Source organism: Chiloscyllium punctatum, chromosome 24, assembly GCF_047496795.1.
Source record: "Chiloscyllium punctatum isolate Juve2018m chromosome 24, sChiPun1.3, whole genome shotgun sequence".
NCBI lineage: Eukaryota > Metazoa > Chordata > Chondrichthyes > Orectolobiformes > Hemiscylliidae > Chiloscyllium > Chiloscyllium punctatum.
Window position 1 is genome coordinate 42688569 of NC_092762.1, and position 19859 is coordinate 42708427.

General features: G+C 43.3%; 1 protein-coding gene across 2 annotated transcripts in view; it reads left to right on the top strand.

The window, feature by feature from the left end:
• LOC140494496 (calcium and integrin-binding family member 3-like) overlaps positions 1 to 19859 on the top strand; it is an 88102-nt gene that overhangs the window by 47735 nt on the left and 20508 nt on the right. Inside the window, exon 3 of one of the 2 annotated variants that reach the window (XM_072593739.1) lies at positions 15026 to 15123. The exons of the other annotated variant lie outside the window; for it this stretch is intronic. Coding sequence (XP_072449840.1) covers positions 15073 to 15123 — 51 coding nt within the window. The 5' untranslated portion in view covers positions 15026 to 15072. The remainder of the gene's footprint in view (positions 1 to 15025; positions 15124 to 19859) is intronic. 2 annotated transcript variants of the gene reach the window in all.

The window sequence follows — 19859 nt, forward strand, 5'->3', positions numbered from 1 at the left end:
TTGTTGTTCTTCAAATCCAGTGGGAAGTATAGTTGGAGTCAATGGATGGAAGGCTGGTTTGTGTGATGGACTGGGCTGTGTTCATGATTCTGTGTAGTTTGTTGTGGTCTTGGGAGGAGCAGTTGCCAAACCATGCTGCAATGCATCCAGATAGGACACTTTCTATGGTGTATCTATAAACATTGATGAGTAAGAATTGATAATCTGATGTAGTGTGGGGGTTTGAGGTGTTAAGGTGGGATAGGAGTGAGAAATGAAGTTTTAATGTGGGTTGAGAGTGATAAGTGAGCTTTTAATGTGGGGTGAGTGTGAGGGCTGGGATTTTTAAGTGGGGTGAGGAATGGGGTTTTAAAAAAGTGTGGGGTATGAATTGGGATTTTAATGTGGGGAATGGAGTTTTGGGCAGCCCGTTGGGTCTGGATTTGTACCAAAACCACCCACAATTACTCCGGGTGTGATATCATTCTTCATCCAGCAATACCGCAAGTGAACCTTCACCACATGGACTGCGGTGATTCAAGGTGATACAAAGGATATAGGGATGTGCAAATAATGCTGATGTAGAGGAAGCAATGGCCTAGAGGTATTATTGCTGGACTGTTAATCCAGAGACCTAGATAGACCCAGGTTAGAATTCTGCTATGGTAGTTGGTGGACTTTGAATTCAATAAATATCTGGAAATAAGAGTCTAATGATGACCATAAATCAATTGTCAGAAAAACCCATCTGGTTCATTAATCCTTTTAGGGAAGGAAACTGCCATCCTTACCTGGTCTGGCCTACATGTGACTCCTAACCCACAGCCATGTGGTTGACTTTTAACTACCCTTTGGGCAATTAGAGATGGACAGTAAATGCGATTTAACCAGTAGTGATCTTGTCCTGTGAATGAACAAAGGAAATAAAAGCTGAAAAATATGTTGCTGGAAAAGCGCAGCAGGTCAGGCAGCATCCAAGGAGCAGGGGAATCGACGTTTCGGTCATAAGCTTATGCCCGAAACGTTGATTCTCCTGCTCCTTGGATACTACCTGACCTGCTGCGCTTTTCCAGCAACACATTTTTCAGCTCTGATCTCCAGCATCTGCAGTCCTCACTTTCTCCTAAAGGAAATAAACGGCACTGATTCCCACATTCTGTCATAGAGAAAAAAAATAAATATGCTATTTGCCTTACAAATTTCTTGCTGATCCTGAATGCTCTCTTTTTGCCCACTCAAGTCTCTCTGTGCACTTACATTTACACATTTCACAACTTTGGTGATGAGGGAAGCAACAATACTGAGAAACCTTGAGTTTAAAAAAAAATCTGACATTCTAGTCTTCTGACCAAAGTGAATAATCTCACACTCCTCCACGCTATACTCCATTTGCCATCTTGTTACTCACTGACCTAACCTCACTCCATTCTTTGCAGGCCCTATGTCCACATAGATTGAATTCCCAAATAGCTTTGTTCGTAAACATAGATACAAAACTTTCAGTATCTTCATAACATGGAGCCTCAATTGAGCAAAGTACTGCCCTTGGAAATTTGATGACTGAGGAAATTCAATGCGATGAAAGAAAGAGGTGCTATACTATCTTTTACAAAGAGTACCTGAGATAGTGAGATCCAAGAGCTGAGCTCCTGAAGGATTAATTAGGTAACCTACTAGGTCAGATAGGTAATTGGTTGGTTTGTTTTCTCACTAAACTGGGATAATAGGTTAAATTGAGCCCTGGGGACATGTAAAATTTGTAGTTTGACAAGTCAAATTAGTTGATTTATATAAAGATTACGCTTGAATGATATTTGTAAACTTTAAACCCTGACTAGTTAATAACTACACAATAAAGATGACAGGACAATTGATGTGTTGCAGCTAGCATATAGCACTAATATGATCCACAAAAACCACATCTGCAGTAAGTGTCTACACCTCAACTCAGATTTGATGGACTGGAATATAAACTTTGGATTCTGTAATATGGAGGAAGATGCAGTCCATTCTCTTGTAAGTGAACATAAACATGCTTTATTAAATGTAACTCTACACAAGGAATAGTAAAGAGGTCATGTTGAGGCTCTACAGGACATTGGTTAGGCCAATTTTGGAATACTGCATTCAATTCTGGTCTCCCTACTACAGGAAGGATGTTGTGAAACCTGAAAGGATTCAGAAAAGATTTTCAAGGATGTTGCCAGTGTTGGAGGGAGAGGCTGAATAGGCTGGGGCTATTTTACTTGAAGTGTCGGAGACTGAGGGGTGACCTTAGAGGTTTATAAAATCATGAGGGGCATGGATAAAGTGAATAGCCAGGCATTTCCCCCCAGAGTGGTTGATTGCAAAACTTTAGGGCATAAGTTAAAGGTGAGAAGGGAAAGATTTAAAAGGGACGTAAGGGGCAACATTTTCATGCAGATTATGGTGCATTTATGGAATGACTTGCCAGAAGAACTGGTGGAGGCTGGTACAATTACATCATTTAAAAGGTATCTGGATGCATATATGAATAGCAAGGGTTCAGAGGATATGGGCCAAGTGATGGCAAATGAGATTAGATTGATTTAGGATATCTGGTCGGCATGGATGAGTTTGACTGAAGGGTCTGTTTCTGTGATGTAGGAATTCTGAAGAAATGTCATGTTGGACTCAAAAGATTAATTCTTTCTCTGCTGAATTGAGACCTCCTGAGCTTCTATAACACTTTCTGTTTTCATATAGTAAGAGAGTACATCATCTGGAACTGTGCAGAATCAGGTTCCTGTTCCACGTGATCTGCTGTCATTATGATACATCTACCTTTGCACATGCTCAAAGGCTGTACCTAGAGTAAAACATAAAAACATAGAAAATGAGCAAGAACTCTGCAAGGTCTTTCTATCGTTTAATATGATTGTGAGTGATCGTCCAACTCAGTACCTCGTTCCTGCTTTCTCCCCATACCCTATGATCCCTTTAGCTCTAAGAACTATATCTAGCTCCTTCTTAAAACGTTGAATATTTTGGTTTCAACCACGTTCTGTGGCAGAAAATGACACAGACTCACCTCTCTCTGGGTCAAGAAATCTTTCCTCATCTCATATAGCGTCCATGATATCATTAGACTGTGACTCCTAGTTCTGGACTGCTGGGTCATTAGGAACATGCTTTTTGCATTTATCCTTTTTAGCCCCGTTAGGTTTCTATAAGTACCCTCATTCTTCTAAACAGTGAATACATTAATTCCTGACATCCCAGGAATCAATCAATCCGTTAAACCTTTGTTGCGCTCCCTCCATAGTCACATATACCTTCCTTAGATAATGAGATCAAAATTACACACCATGCTCCAGGTGTGGCCTCCTCAAAGCCTGGAAAATCATTCAAAGAGGGGTTTTAACAAAATAGTAGGGGCTAAATTCATATAAAGGGAGTATTAAGAATTTACCAACAAAAGGCAAGGAGATAGCATAATCAGCAATATAGAGAATGATAACCAGAATGTTAGGGGAAGGGACAGATCCGTACAAACAGAAGAATGCACCAGTACATGAGGTCTGAGTAGGAAGAATGACAAAAAGACAAATTAAAATCTCTTTTTCTAAATGTAAAATTCATAACCAGATGGATGAATTGATAAATAGAAATAAATTAGTATGATGTGATACTCAGAGACATAGTGACCAAGGCTGGGAACTAAATATTCAAACATATTTGTCATATTGGAAATAAGGATGAAAGGAGATGGGGTAATACTGTTCATAAAAGATGAGATCAGCACAGCAGTGAGAAATTGTCCCCTACCAAAGGTATCAATACCCCTCATGATTTTATAGATCTTTATAAGGTCACTCCTCAACCTCCTATGTTCTAGTGAAAGAAGTCCCAGTCTATCCAGCCTCTTGTTGAAACTCCAACCCTTCATTCCCAACAACATCTTGGTAAATCTCTTCTGAACACTCTCCAACTTAATATGCTTCCTATAATAGTGTGACCAGTACTAAACACAGTACTCCAGAAGAGGCCTCACCAATGTCCTGTACAACGTCAACATGATGCCTCAACTCCTATATTCAAAGGTCTGAGCAATGAAGGCAAGTGTGTTAACCTGTCAATCTGTAATGAGCTGAAAATGTGTTGCTGGAAAAGCGCAACAGATCAGGCAGCATCCAAGGAGCAGGAGAATCGACGTTTCGGGCATGAGCCCTTTTCCAGCAACACATTTTCAGCTCTGATCTCCAGCATCTGCAGTCCTCACTTTCTCCTGTCAATCTATAATGCAAACTTCAAACAATTATGTACCTGAACCTGTAGCTCTCTCTGTTGTACAACACTACCCAAGGCCCTGCTTTTAATTGTATAAGTCCTGCTCTTGTTTGTTTTACCAAAATGCAATACCTAGCATTTATCCAAATTGACCTCCATCTGCCACTCTTTTTGTAATCTTAAGTAACCTTCTTCACTGTTCAGTATACCACCAATTTTGTTGTCATCTGCAAATATACTAATCATGCCTTCTATATTCTCATCTAAAATCATTTCTGTAAATGACAAACAAAAGTGGACCCAGCACCTCTCCCTATGAAACACCATTAATCTCAGATCTCCAGTCCAAAGCAACCCTCCACCATCACTCTGTCTCCTGCCATTAATCTTGCATCCAATGGATAATCTTCCCCAAATCTATCGTTACTGATTAGTCTACCTGTCAAAACTTTATTATAGTCCAGATAAAAATGTCTACCATTCTGCCCTCCTCAATCCTCTTCATTACTTTTGTCCTTCAAGATGGTAATAGTTGCAGGTTTAGAAGGTTCTGGTGAATGAGCCTCGAATTTCTGCAGTGCATAAGAATGAAAGAACACAAGGACATAAGAACTAGGAGCAGAAGTAGACAACTCATCCCCTCAAACTTGCTCTGCTACTCATTATGATCATGGCTGATCTAGTTTGACCTTAAGACTACTTTCCCGCCTGCTCTTCACAACCCTTTTTTTAAATAAATATTTTTATTGAAAACCTGTTTAATTCTTTTACTAAGCATTTGATGTTTTGTTTTCTTTATTTTTGAATATAAAACAGAAAAAAGGCAGTACAAAAAAGCCATAACATAGTTAATCAATGATCTACTATTCTACCAGAACAAACATATCTACTTAACATAAATTAAACTACAAACATATTAAATAAATACTAACTTAAACTAAATTCAAATAACTTGAATTAAATAATATCTCACTACTTTATTCTATCTCCCTCATCATACCTCCACTGAGGCTCCCATCTCTGGGAGCACCATCTACAGTACCCGCATTCTTTATCCCCTCCCTAACCTCCTCCTCCTGGGGCCCCATGGGCACCCATATTGATTCCCAAGGCTATACCACGGTCCAGATTAATATTGCTGTAAGGTCAGCATCAATATAATTTAAAAAGGGCCGCTACGTCTTGTAAAACTGTGCTGTTTTGTGGTGCACCATATTTTGAGGTAGTTTTGGGAGAGATGTTCCATCACCAGCCTACATCACTCCATAGGACCTGGTGGTTTTTCTGACGTCCAATTCACTACAATGTTTTTCCTCACACAGTGGGTAAGAATGTTACACAATCTTTTCCCATGTTCCCCCAGAGAGGGCAAATTCAGCAATCCCAAAAGAAGAATTACCGGATCCACGCTAAATTCAATCCCCAGGATGTCCTTTTAACTCCCTTACTATAGCACTACAGTATCTCTGCATCTTACACACAGCTACTGGTGCTGTTGTCAGACTGCCTACATTACTCTTACATTTGGGACACCCCGTTGATATTCCTCACTTGAACTTAGCTAGCGTCTCTGGCGCCATATGAGCCCTGTGGAAGATCTTCAATTGCATGGCCTGTGCTCTGTTACATATTGAGATTTTCCTTACATTCCCCCAGATGTCTTCCCATACCTCAGATGAAATATCCTCTCCTGACTCTCTATTCCACATCCTACAGAGTCCTTCCATGTCCCCCAGGACACGACCTTTCTGTAAATGATATAAAGTATTGAGTGAAAGAGCACCCGTACCCCGGAGTTCTCTTTTCTCCACGTCTGATTTGTAACACTGGACCAGGAGCGTGGTCTTCCTCTGTATATAGTCTCTTATCTGGAAATACCAGAAAAGGTTTCTATTGGACAACCTATATTTCTGACTTAACTGACTAAATGACATCAGGACCTCCTCCTTGAGTAAATCTCCCAGATAGAAGATTCCCTTATTCTCCCATGCCTTAAAGCCAGAATCTATTGCCCCAGGTTTCAATCCTTGGGCTCCCACCAATGGGGTAAATGGTGATGTCTTAGACCAATAGCCCTCGTCTTGCCTCATTATCCTCCAGGCTTTAACTATATTTAAAATAATTGGACTTTTATACTGCTGGGTCACGGATTTCATCTTGTCCATGAATAATAAATTAAAGGACATCTCAACTGTGAGGCTCAAATATCCAGCCAAATCGACTCCAAATTCCCCCGTACCCAAAGCATTTATTTGGTATTTCTTCAAATCCGGAAGATCCACCCCTCCCTTAGCCTGTGAAAGCTGCAGTTTAGTGAATTTAATTAGAGGGTGCCTGTGGCACCAAATAAAGGACCCTAGCCAACCATTGAGCCTCCGTAACATTTGTCTAGGTAAAAACAACGGGAGCATTCTCATGGGCTACAACAGGCAGGGAAGAACATTCATCTTAATCAGGGCTATTCGGCCCAACCATGATAACGCTAACCCCTCTCACCGCCGCAAGTCCTGTTTTATCCTCTTTAGTAATTGTACATAGTTAGCTTTATACAGCTGGTGGAAGGAAGGTGTAATAAAAATTCCCAAATACAAAAACCTTTTGGCGACCATCTAAACAGGAACTGCATTCCATCCTCAGGTTAGGCACCTCCACTAATTCCCCCACTGGCATGGCTTCCGATTTTGAAAATTTGATCCCGTAACCTGAGAAACCACCATATGAATTAATTGTTTGAATCAGTTGCAAAACACATTTCTCCAGATTGACCAAAAATAAAAGGATGTTATCAGCGTATAGGGTGATCTTATGCTCCCCCATTCCCACCTTTGGCGCTACTATTTCAGGATCGCTCCTAATAGTTTCGGCAAACGGCTCAATCGCCAAGGTAAACAACAGCAATGATAAAGGGCACCCCTGCCGACTGCCTCTTCCAATGTTAAAGTTATTTTACTTAGTACCGTTTGTAATGACTGCCACCTTAGGATCATTTTGCAGTACTGCTACCCACCTGGCAAAGGATTCCCCCCCCCATACCAAAGCGCTCTAGGAACTCAAATAGATAAACGCCATCCTATTCGATCAAGTGCTTTTCTGCGTCTAGAGAGACCACCAAACCCAGAATCAATCTTTGCTGGCAAACCTGCACTGTGTTCAGTACCCTTCTGATATTGTTGAAGGTGCTATGGCCCTTAAGAAAACCCATCTGGACCTTCTCCAACCTCAGAGCCAGAATCTTGGATAAAATTTTGAAATCTACATTCAACAGTGAAATGGGTCTGTATGAAGCACATTCTTCGGGATCCTTCCCTTTCTTTAAAATGAGGGAGATATTAGCCTCCCTAAGGGAAGGTGGCAGACAATCCTGTATACAAGAATAGTTGTAAATCCTCCAGAAGTGGCTCCACAAACATGTTTGTGAATTTCTTATAGATTTCAGTTGGGAATCCATCTGGCCCTGCTGCTTTGCCACCCTGGCGATGCATTATTGCTTCCTGCACCTCCTGTACTGTTAGAGGTGCATTCAAAAGGGAAGCCTGTTCCGTGTTTATATTGGGGAGGTCTAGGTTTCCAAAAAAGGGCTGCATTCCTATTGTACATGTTCGGCCCCTCCGACCGATATAGCTCTGTGAAGTATTCCCTAAACCTAACATTAATTAGATTCCCTACAGTGTGGAAATAGGCCCCTCAGCCCAACAAGTCCACACTGACCCATCGAAGAGCAACCCATCCAGACCCACCTCCCTCCAACTAATGCACCTAATACTATGGGCAATTTAGTATGGACAATTCACCTGACCTGCACATCTTTGGACTGTGGGAGGAAACCTGAGCACACCCACGCAGATACAGGGAGAATGTGCAAACTCCACATAGACAGTCGCCCGAGGCTGGAATCAAACCTGGGACCCTGGTGCTGTGAGGCAGCAGTGCTAACCACTGAGCCAACGTTCCGCCCCTAATTCAATTCACGGGTAATTGTACCAGCCTCCTACCTGATAGACGTAATAGATTGGGAAGCTTTTTTTCCTCCTAGTCAAATAAGCCAAATACCTACCAGGCTCATCTCCAAATTCAAACTAACTTTGCATGGCAGAGGAGATCTCTTTTTTTAGCTGCTTGTGTGTGTATTGAGTCAAGAGCAACCCAGAGAGCTGTGACCCGCTGAAGTTTAACCACTGACGGCCTATTGTAATATGTTTTCTCAGCTACCTTCAGCCAGGCGTCCAACATCTGTTGCTGCTCCTCCCTCTGCCTCTTTCTAGTCATCGAATATGAAATGATCAGGCCTTGTAAATATGCCTTAGTGGCCTCCCAAAGCATTGCCGGATTACTAGCCGTACCTGAATTGATATCCCAAAAGGCCCTGAACTCTCTTGTAATATATTCAACAAATTTGCTATCCCCTAACAAAAATGGATCCATGTGCCGGTGACGTGCATCTATTCCACTACCCTTGATTTTAACATCTAAATAAACTGGCGCATGATTCAAAACAGTTATATTCCCAATTTTGCACACCAATATTCTGTTCAGACCATCAGTTGGTATAAAACACATGTCAATTCGTGTATGGCACCTGTGAGGGTTGGAATAGAATGTTTAGGGTGGAGGTATCTCCACACATCCACTAGTCCCAACTCATCACACACGTCCACCAACTGTTTAGACTGTGCAGGCATACCTGCCAGGCCTTTTGGCACCCTATCAATCTCTGTATCTATTAGGTGATTAAAATCCCCTCCTGTAATCATATGGTGAACACCAAGATTCATTAATTTAGCCACTGCATCAATTAAAAATTTAAGAGGGTGCGCCAGGGGACAATATACATTCAAAACACCATACTCTTCTCCATGTGTTAGGGCTTTAAGAATGATAAACCATTCATGTTCATCCTTAATCTGCTCTATTACCTGGAAAGGGAGATTCCTTATCAGTATAGCAACTTCTCTACTCTTAGAGCTGAAGGATGAGAAAAACACCCTGTCATAACCCCCCTCCCCTGCTGCAGTTTCAGATGTTCCTTATCAATTAGATGCATCTCCTGCAGCAGGGCAATGTCCACCATTTCCTTCCAAAGACTTGATAAGACCTTCCTTCTTTTAATAGGAGAATTGCTCCCTTTTATATTTCAGGTGCACCACGTGAACAAATCACTAACCTTGGTCATCCAGGGCGGCCTGTGATTTCCCAGGAGGAGGGAGCTTATCTGAGGCATGACGGGTTACAAAGATATTAACTCTATGAGATCTAAAAACTGTTTGTATAAAAACATCTACAACTAAAAAAAATACTACATTTAACTGAAGCAAACACCCACGTAACCCCCAATTCACTTGAGATCTTCCCCCTTGCTCATAGGGGGTACCCCTCTCAATCCTTACTAACATCTTACCTCCCTCTAGCTGAGGCCATGCCCTAACCCCAGGCAATTCACAAATGAGGAAAACCTGTTATTTACATTCTGAAAGCTAACAATGGATGCCCATCGCCCCCTCACTCACCTTAACCACAGATATAGCCAACCCCAATACAAAAATCAAAAATCAAAAGGACAGCAGTAGAAAAAAGGAGCCCTAGATAAAACCCAATCGACCGATATCTAAAATAATTCCGATTTTACAACTTTATAACAAAACTGTCCATATAAAACCAATAACCAGAAAAACAAAGGAAAGGGGGAGAGGGAAGTAGAAAGTAAAAAGGGGGGGGGGGGTAATAAAATAAACCCAAACCATTTTCCGCAATGATGCCTCCTCCCCTCCCACTCTGACTCAGGTTCTTCAACTCATAGACTTCACAAAGTCCTTTGCCTTTTCTGTGGAGTCAAAGTTATATACCATTCGGGAGCCTTCCTCACGTTCCGGGAGACCCACGATCTGTAAGCTTTTCCTTTTAGTTTTGTTTTCCAGGTCGTTGACTTGATCCTGAAGGACCCGAACCTGGCCTTCCAGTGTTCGGATCCATCCTCCCGAGACCTCCGCTACAGTCTCCGATGCCGCATCCTCTCCTCCACTGCCTCCATTCTTCAGTCCAGGAGCTGGATTTCCTGCTCATGCTTTTTTAGCCTGGCAGATAGTGGCTCAACTGTTGCTTGAATCCACTCTCGGAGTTTGGCAAACTCCGCGAGTAAGTGCTGCTGTCCTGCTGGATCCAAAGGGGCCATCTCAGGAGACTGAGTACTGGCTGCAGGCACCCCCAATGCAGTAGGGAGTGCCCTGTCTGCTGTCCTCCTTTAGGCCCCTTTACTGGACTTCATCCTGGCCTTAAAGCTGTCCCAACAATTTCAGCAGCTCCAAATAGCAAGTTTAAATTAATACTTTTTTCTCCTGGAGGTGGTTAATAAGGGGGTGGGGTGGGGTGTAAAAGTCCACCTTGCCCTGGGGTATGGCACGGAGCCCAGTACAGCAGACCACTCAGACCGCTGCCATCTTGGATTTCCTCCCTCCATAACCCTTTAATCTTTACTAACTAAACGTCTGTACATCTCTCCTTAAACTTATTCAATATCTCACTACTCACGATATTCTGGGGCAATGAATTCCACAGATTCTTCACCCTTCAACAGAATTAATTCCTCCTTATTTCTTTTTTTAAATCTGTAATTTCTTACCCTAAAACTATGACCTCTTATTCTAAATTCGATGCTTTAGGCTTGTCCTAACTTTTAACTTTTTTTAATATATGATTTCTGTTATTAATATGAATGCTGGTGTATGATGACTTAAATACTTTCTTTACTGAATTTTTACAAAAAATACAAGTGACAACAAATTTCTATTCTATTCTTTCTGTTCCATTTTATTCTAGATTGCCACATAAGGAGAAATATCCTTGCTCCATCTACTTGGTCAATCCCTTTCTCATCTAATCTACCTGAATTAGACCTCCTCTCATTTTTCTCAACTGTACTATGGAAATTATAGGCTTAAATTGCTCACTCTCTCTTCATCAGACAAACCCATAATCTCTGGAATGAATCCAGTGGACCTCCTCTGAAGAGATTCCCGTGCAACTACAGTCCTCTTTATTTGGTGCACACTGCTGCTACTGAATGTCAATGGTGAAGAAAGTGAATGTTGAAGGTGGTGGGTGGTGCCAGGCAAGCAAGTAGTCTTGGATAGTGTCAAGCTTCTTGAGGGTTGTTGGAACTGCATCCGTACATGCAAATGGGGAGCATTTCATCACCCTCCTGACTTGTGCCTTGTAGAAAATGAGCAGACTCTGGGGAGTCAGGAGGTGAGTTACTTGGTGCAGGAATCTGAGAGTCTCACCTGTCCTTGGAGCCAGTGTATTTATATGGCTAGTCCAATTCAGTGCCTGATCAATAATATCTTGATAGTGGTTGATTCAACATGGGAATGTCATTGATTGCCCAGAGGAGATAATTAGATTCTCTTGGCTGGAGATACACTTGTGTGGCATGAATGTTATCAGCCCAAGTTCATTTCTCCTGGTACATGGAGGTGAATTACTTCAGTATCTGAAAATTACGCTAATTGTGCAATCAGTGAATATTCCCTCTTCTGGTCTTCTAGGTATTTTTAATCAACCTGTTCACTTCTGGAGCATGTGGGACCTGAACCCAGGCCTCCTGGCTCAGAGGTAGGGATACAACCACTGCATCACCAGATCTTTAGTTCTGAGGGAAGGTCATAGAATCATATAATCATAGAATCCCTATAGTGAAGAAGCAGAGCATTTGGCTCATTGACTCCACACCAATCCTCCGAAGAGCATCCCACCCAGACCAAACCTCCCCCACCCCCCCCACCCCCAACTCTATCCCTGTAATCTTGCATTTCCCTGGACACTATGGACAATTTAGCATGGCCAATCCACCTAACCTGCGTCGTTGATGACACAGTTGAGTATGGTTGAGCCTAGTACACTATCCTGAGGAATTCCCAAAGAGATGTCTCAGCATGGACTCGAACTCTTGGCCTCAGTTCAGACACGGAGTCCTGGCCTCAGCTCTTACCCGGTGTGGCTCTGTCCCGACTCAGTGTGGCAGTCCCCCAGGCCGGCGTGGCAGCCTGGTGTGGCCATCTGTCCGTGGCCCAATGTGGCAGACATTCGGCCCAGCATGGCCTCAGCATTGACTTCCAGCCTTGATGATTTTAGAGCAGTCTCTGGAACCTTGAGGTGAAGCCCAGCACAATCTGGAGTCAAGGCCTGGAGTAGACTAGAGGTTAGGGGCCAGCGTGGACGAGGTTGGAAGGACTGTTATTCTGAATTTCTTTATTTTCCTAATTTATTCCTACAATCTGTAATGCTGGACCTTTGTAAATTGGAGAAAGTGAGGCCTGCAGATGCTGGACATCAGAGTTGAGAGTGTGGTGCTGGAAAAGCACAGCAGGTTAGGCAGCATCCGAGGAACAGGAGAATAGACATTTCAGGCAAGAGCCCTTCATCAGGAATTCTGTTGCCCGAAACATTGATTCTCCTGCTCCTCGGATGCTGCCTGACCTGCTGTGCTTTTCCAACAGCACACTGTGGATTTTTAAAATTCCTTTATTTTTCTAAAATTTTTCCTTACAGGAAATTGGTTAGGCCACTTTTGGAATATTGCATGCAATTCTGGTCTCCTTCCTATCAGAAAGATGTTGTGAAACTTGAAAGGGTCCAGAAAAGATCTACAAGGATGTTGCCAGGGTTAGAGGATTTGAGCTTTAGGGAGAGGCTATGTAGGCTGGGGCTGTTTTCCCTGGAGCGTCGGAGGCTGAGGGGTGACCTTATAGAGGTTTATAAAATCATGAGGGGCATGGATAGGGTAAATAGACAAAGTCTTTTCCTTGGGATGGGGGAGTTCAGAACTAGAGGGTGTAGGTTTAGGGTGGGAGGAAAAGATATAAAAGAGACCAAGGGGCAACGTTTTCACGCAGAGGATGATACGTGTATGGAACGAGCTGCCAGAGGAAGTGGTGGAGACTAGTACAATTGCAACATTTTAAAAGGCATCTGGATGGGTATATGAATAGGAAGGGTTTGGAGGGATATGGACCAAGTGCTGGTGGGTGAGACTAGATTGAGTTGGGATATCTGGTCGGCATGGACGGGTTGGACTGAAGGGTCTGTTTCCATGCCGTACGTCTCAATGACTCTATAATATCAACCCGTCTATATAAACGACTCTATATTGACTTTTTAAAAAGCTGTAAGACAGAAAATAGGCAGTTGTGGAAAATTGGTTATTTTTCAGACTCGGGCATGGTTGACAGTGGTTTCCCACCACGCCCCACCCTACCCCAAAAGGAATCTTTAGAGTTCTAACTGGTCCACAACTAGAAAATTGTGTCCAATTCTAGCCACCATGCTTCCTTTGGGATGTGAGGGTCCTTGGAAAGGTGCAAATGACCACAATGGCTCCCAGGATGGAAGGAGTTTAGTAACAGGATCAGGTCAGAGAAACTTGATTGGTTTTCCTTGAAACAAAGGAGTTTGGGTGGGATTTGGGAGAAGTGTGCAAAATTTTGAACAGGCTTAGACAACAGATAAACCAAAACTGTTCTAACTGGCTAGTGGCACAAGAACTAGAAGACACAAATTTAAGGTTTGGACAAAACGTACAATGGAATATGAGGGTTTAACACAATGAATGTTAATGATCTGCATTGCACTGCCTATCAATCACAGAATCCTTACAGCAGAGAAGGAGGCCATTTGGCCCATCATGTCTGTGTTTGGTGCTAGATGTGGAGCTGATAAATGATTTCAAAAGTAAATTGAGTGAGCATTTTGAGGACAGTAAACTAGCAGCCTGTAGGGATGGATCAGGGGACTGGCACAGACCAGATTGCATTCCAGAGAACAGGCAGGAACTTGATAAGGCATGCAACTATAAATGATTCCATGACTCCATGTACGTCTAGGTGCAGCTTCAATGCAAAATAATATTGGACAGGTCAAGTCTACCCAATGAACCTTTCCCGAATTATGACCATGACTTTCTGGAATACTTAAAGCATCAATGTATTCAGTAATCTCCTCCCGGTACCTCCCAAAGTAAGTTTGTAGAGGACATCCTGACCACAGTTATAAAAGACTGTCCATTCCCCTCTTGACTGCAGCTTGAACAAAGACTTTCAGCTCATCATTAAAGAATGCCACCATCAGTTTTGTCCCTCCTTCAGTGCAGTTCAGGTTTTACAGCCTGAATTACATCTTCTTTAACAGAGGTATTAGTTGTCCTTAACCATTATCCTGGTCTCTGTATTACCTGTTCATAGGTCAAGAGGTGAGCAGCCAATGAATAGCACAAGTAGCACTGACTGGCTGCAGACATCAGTGTATTCAGCAGGCAGCAACTACAGATACCAGTCCCATCTCGTGTGTTCTGGACACAAATTCTAGACTTTTATAGTTTCCAATGGGGCTTTGAGTTATTGGAGGCACATTTTAGACTTTGTTTTACCTTTTGTGGACTCCTTGTGATCACATTCAGTATCATAGTAACTGCCACGGATGGGTACAGTCTCAGAGCTAGGAGTATACAGATAGTTAATGTCAGATCCTTGTAAATAATGAATTGGAATATTGTTGGAATATTACTGTCTAGCTGTCTTGGCTTTAGATGTGTGTAACATGAGCTACAAGTGAACGTGTTGGTGGCACAGTGAGAGGTATGTACACAGGGTCAGCCAGATCACATGCTTTGAGTCAAAGCTTTTTATACAAGAGAATGGATGAAATGATGCCATTATCATTCAGCATTAGCAGGCCAATGACGGCAGCAACCTGATCATGCAGTGAGCTCCATCCTTGTGTTTCTTTCATATCTCAATATCGAAAGAAGAGCAGGGAACTGGGAGGTCGTAAACAGTTCACGTACACCCTGAAAACATGGGCAACAAACAGACCATCTTCACAGCTCAACAGCTTGATGCCTATCAGGTAGGAAAATGCCCACGTTTCCTATCGTGGTCCTGTCGCCTGTAGCTTACTGTAGTGATTGGAATGAGGTTAGCCAGGTGGACCTCATAGAATGAGTTCTCTGATTGGACCAGATTAACAGCTCCAATAGGAAGACGTGGCTGACTGATAAGAGTCAGAGTGCCAAAAGTTCTGTTCTCTCAGAGCTGGCTCAGAGTCAAGGACCCTCCATCTGGAAATAGTCATAGAGATGTACAACATGGAAACAGACCCTTCAGTCCAACTCATCCATGCCAACCAGATATCCCAACCCAATCTAGTCCCACCTGCCAGCACCTGGCCCATATCCCTTCAAACCCTTCCTATTTATATACCCATCCAAATGCTTTTTAAATGTTGCAATTGTACTAGCCTTCACCACTTCCTCTGGCAGCTCATTCCATACATGTACCACCCTTTGCTTGAAAAAGTTGCCCCTTAGGTCTCTTTTATATCTTTCCCCTCTCACCCTAAACGTATGTCTTCTAGTTCTGGACTCCCCCGCCTCAGAGAAGAGATATTGTCTATTTATCCTATCCATGCCCCTCATGACTTAATAAACCTCTATAAGGTCACCCCTCAGCCTCCGACGCTCTAGAGAAAACAGTCCCAGCCTGTTCAGCCTCTCCCTATAGCTCAAATCCTCCAACCCTGGCAGCATCCTTGTAAATCTTTTCTGAACACCGCCAAATTTCACAACATCTTTCCGATAGGAAGGAGACCAGAATTGCACATACTATTCTAAAAGTGGCCTAACCAATTTCCTGTACAGCCGCAACATGACCTTCCAACTCCTGTACACAATACTCTGACCAATAAAGGAAGGCATACCAAACACCCTCTTCACTATCCTATCTACCTGCTACTCCACTTTCAAGGAGCTAAGAAACTGCACTCCAAGGTCTCTTTGTTCAGCAACACTCTTCTAGGACCTTGCTGTTAAGTGTTTAAGTCCTGCTAACCACTGCGGTGAAGAAAGTTCCCCTGATCTCGTACCCTGTGTTGCTGAACAAAGAAATCTTGGAGTGCAGGTTCATAGATCCTTGAAAGTAGAGTCGCAGGTAGATAGAGTAACAAAGGCTGTATTGGTCTGCTTGCCTTTATTGATTCCATCGGTGCATTCAGTGAGTACAGGAGTTGGGAGGTTATGTTATGGCAGTACAGGACGTTGGTGAGGCCAGTTTTGGAAAACTGCATGCAATTCTGATCTCCCTGCTATAGGAAGGATGTGAAACTTGAAAAGGATTCAGAAACGATTTACAAAGATGTTTCCAGAGATAGAGCATTTGAGCTATGGGCAGAAGTTGAGTCAACAGGGACTACCTTTCCTGGAGCATTGAAGGTTGAGGGATGACCTCATAGAAGTTCATAATATCACAAGGGACATTAAGAGGGTGTACAGCCAAGTCCTTTCCCCTGAAGTGGTCGGGGGGGGGGGGGGGGGGGGGGGGGGGGGGGCGGTGGAGTCCAAATCTAAAGGGCACAAGTTTAAAAGTGAGAAGGAAAAGATTTGAAAGGGACCTAAGGGGCATCTTTCTCTATACAGAGGGATGTGTGTGTGTATGGAATGAGGCTGGTACAATTACAACATTTTAAAGGGCATCCAGATGGGTATGAGTAGGAAGGGTTTAGAAGAATATGGTCAAATGCTGACAAATGGGATATACTAATGGAGAATCTGTTTGGCATGGACAAGTTGGACCAAGAGTCTGTCCCTGTGCTGTACGTCTCCATGACTCTAATTAGCCGTTAGGGGAAGTGAAAAAGCTGCTATCGTCATTGAAGGTGTTGGCCCACTAAAATCCAAAGCAAGAGGTGATACTGATATATGATGTCTCCCCTTATGATATCAGGGCAGTGTTGGCTCACTGGCAGCCCAGTGGAGAGGAATGCTCAATAGCATATGCTGCCCAGATTGGCTGCTGCTGAATGCTAATACACCTAGATGGAGAAAGAAGGTTTGTTGGTCATCTTTGGTGTGGGAAAGTTCCACTAACACCTTTACGGGTGTGAAATTGGCATGGTAACAGACCACAAACCCCTGCTAGGACCACTTAAAGAAGACAATGCAGTGCCACTCATACTTTCTGATGGAATTCAGCATTAGGCCCTTATTCTCAGTGCATACATGTACAAGTTGGAACACAGCCCATCAGACCAAGTGGCTAATGCTTTTGGTTAATGTAAAATCCATTCTGATTCGATACTTTATGGACATGCTTCTGGTCACTGATAATAGCTGACTGTGGACACAAAGATTCCATGCTGGCAAAACTAAAACAGCTGATTGTAATGGGGAAAAACAGAGGAGCCACCACAACCACAACTGAAACCTTTCTGGACTTGGCAAGACCAGATCACTGTAGAGGACAGCAAAGTACTGTGGGGAGCAAGGGTCATTGTCTCAAGGTAAAGGTCACTGCCAGATACTGGCTGAACTCCACCAGGGTCACCAAGGGCTCTCCAAAATGAAGATGTTGGCAAGAAGTTATGCCTGCTGGCCAGGATTGGTGGCTAACATTGCTGCGTTGGTGGGGCAGTGCCCAGAGTGCCAACAAAAATTGCCACCAGTGCCCCCACATTTGTGGGAATGGCCAAGTAAGCCCTCGTCTTAGTTATATGTTGACAATGGCAGCCCTTTCATGGGCTCAATGTTCCTGGTCATTGTGGATGCCCATTCAAAGTTCTAGGGTACACCTGATCAAGTCCTGGGGATTTATCCACTTTTTTTTGCATTTTCAAGCTGTCACTATTTGTTTCCCCAAGTTCTTCCAAAACTTTCTCCACAGTAAACACTGATGTGAAATACTCGTGAAACACCCATCCCCTGCGGTTCTACACACAGGCTGCCTTGCTGATCTTTAAGGGGCCCTATCCTCTCCCAGTCCTTAATGTAATCATAGAATCCCTTTGGATTGTCCTAACCATATCTGCCCGAAGCTATTTCATGTCACCTTTTTGCCCTCCTGATTTCCCTTTTAAATATGCTCTGACTGTCTTTCTACTCTTGGGTGGCACGGTGGCACAGTGGTTAGCACTGCTGCCTCACAGTGCCAGGGACCCGGGTTCAATTTCCACCTCGAGCAACTGTCTGTGTGGAGTTTGCACATTCTCCCCATGTCTGTGTGGGTTTCCTCTGGGTGCTCCAGTTTCCTCCCACTGTCCAAAGATGTGCAGGTTAGGTGAATTGGCCATGCTAAATTGCCCGTAATGTTAGGTGCATTTGTCAGGGGTGAATGTAGGGGAATGGGTCTGGGTGGGTTGCTCTTCGGAGGATCGGTGTGGACTTGTTGGGCTGAAGGTCCTGTTTCCACAGTGTAGGGAATCTAATCTAATCTTCTAGGGATTCACGCGATCTCTGTTGTGTATACCTGACCTGCGTTTCCTTCTTTCTTTCTTGGCCAGAGCCTCAATTTATCTGATCATCCAATATTCCTAACCTCTACCAGCCTTGCCCTTCAAACTAACAGGAATGTACTATCTCTCATTATGTCATTTTTTTGAAGGCTTCCCACTTTCCAACCATCCTTTTACCTGCAAATATCTGCTACCAATCAACTTTTGAAAGTTCTTGCTGGAGACCATCAAAATTGGCCTTCCTCCAATTTCGAACTCTAACTTTTAAATGAGGTCTTCTTGGCTATGTGAGGATTTTCAAGGCTGACCCTTTTTCAATGGCAGATGTAAGGGTGCCAAGATAGAGGCCAGATTACATATGATTTTTTTGTAATAATTCACCAACCCATGGAAAAACCTAAGCTCTGGTTCAGACGTGGGAGCTAGGGCACATTTGATCACTGTCACTTTATTCTCCAATAGGTGTAACCGGTTTTGTTGACTCTGTGACCTGTTATGGTCCAGGCCAGATCCCCTCAAAATATTTCAAGAAAGCAGCCCAGACCCTAACTTTGCAAGGTGTTTTAAGCAGGTGTAACGTGGATATCCCAGGAGAGATGCAGCTGGTCAAACACAGGATCTTACAGGAAAAAGGACCAGCTACCTTGTGTCCATCAGCTTCAAAACTGCCTGACTGCTTTCAGTGAATGGGAGAAGATGAGGACTGCAGACGCTGGACATCCAGTGTCGAGAGTGTGGTGCTGGAAAAGCACAGCAGGTCAGGCAGCATCTGAGGAGCAAGAGAATCAAGGTTTCGGGCAAGGAAATTCAGGAATTCCTGATGAAGGGCTCTTGCCTGAATTGTCGATTCTCCTGCTCTTTGGATGCTGCCTGACCTGCTGTGCTTTTCCAGCACTATCCTCTCGCCACTGTTTTCAGTGAATAGCCAGACTAAAACCAAACCAAACCAGATAAAGCTGTGCTGGGAGAACTAGCCACTCCCCTTTCATTGTACAAGTGCTTTCTCCCCCCAAAAACTTGAAAGCTTTTCTTGAGGCAGTGTCTGTTAGCTATAATTAAACTGGCCCTAAAACCCTTCAACTTAGACTTTTCAGAGTCTATGTCTTTTATGACCTCTCTAAAAAAAACACCAAGGACAACATAACCTTGTTAAAGGGCAGCATCGTCCTATATGCAAGTCGGTCACTTGGGACACCAGGAACACACACTTTTCTCTTCAAAGGCGTGTGCCCTCCTGGGAGAAGCATTTAAACACTCTGTCTGCGTTCTCCAAATGCTCTTTATTGCTTATTATCATGCCATCCAGATAAATGGTAACCTAGGGTGTCCTTGTAAAATGTTTTTCATCGTCTCCTGGAAAA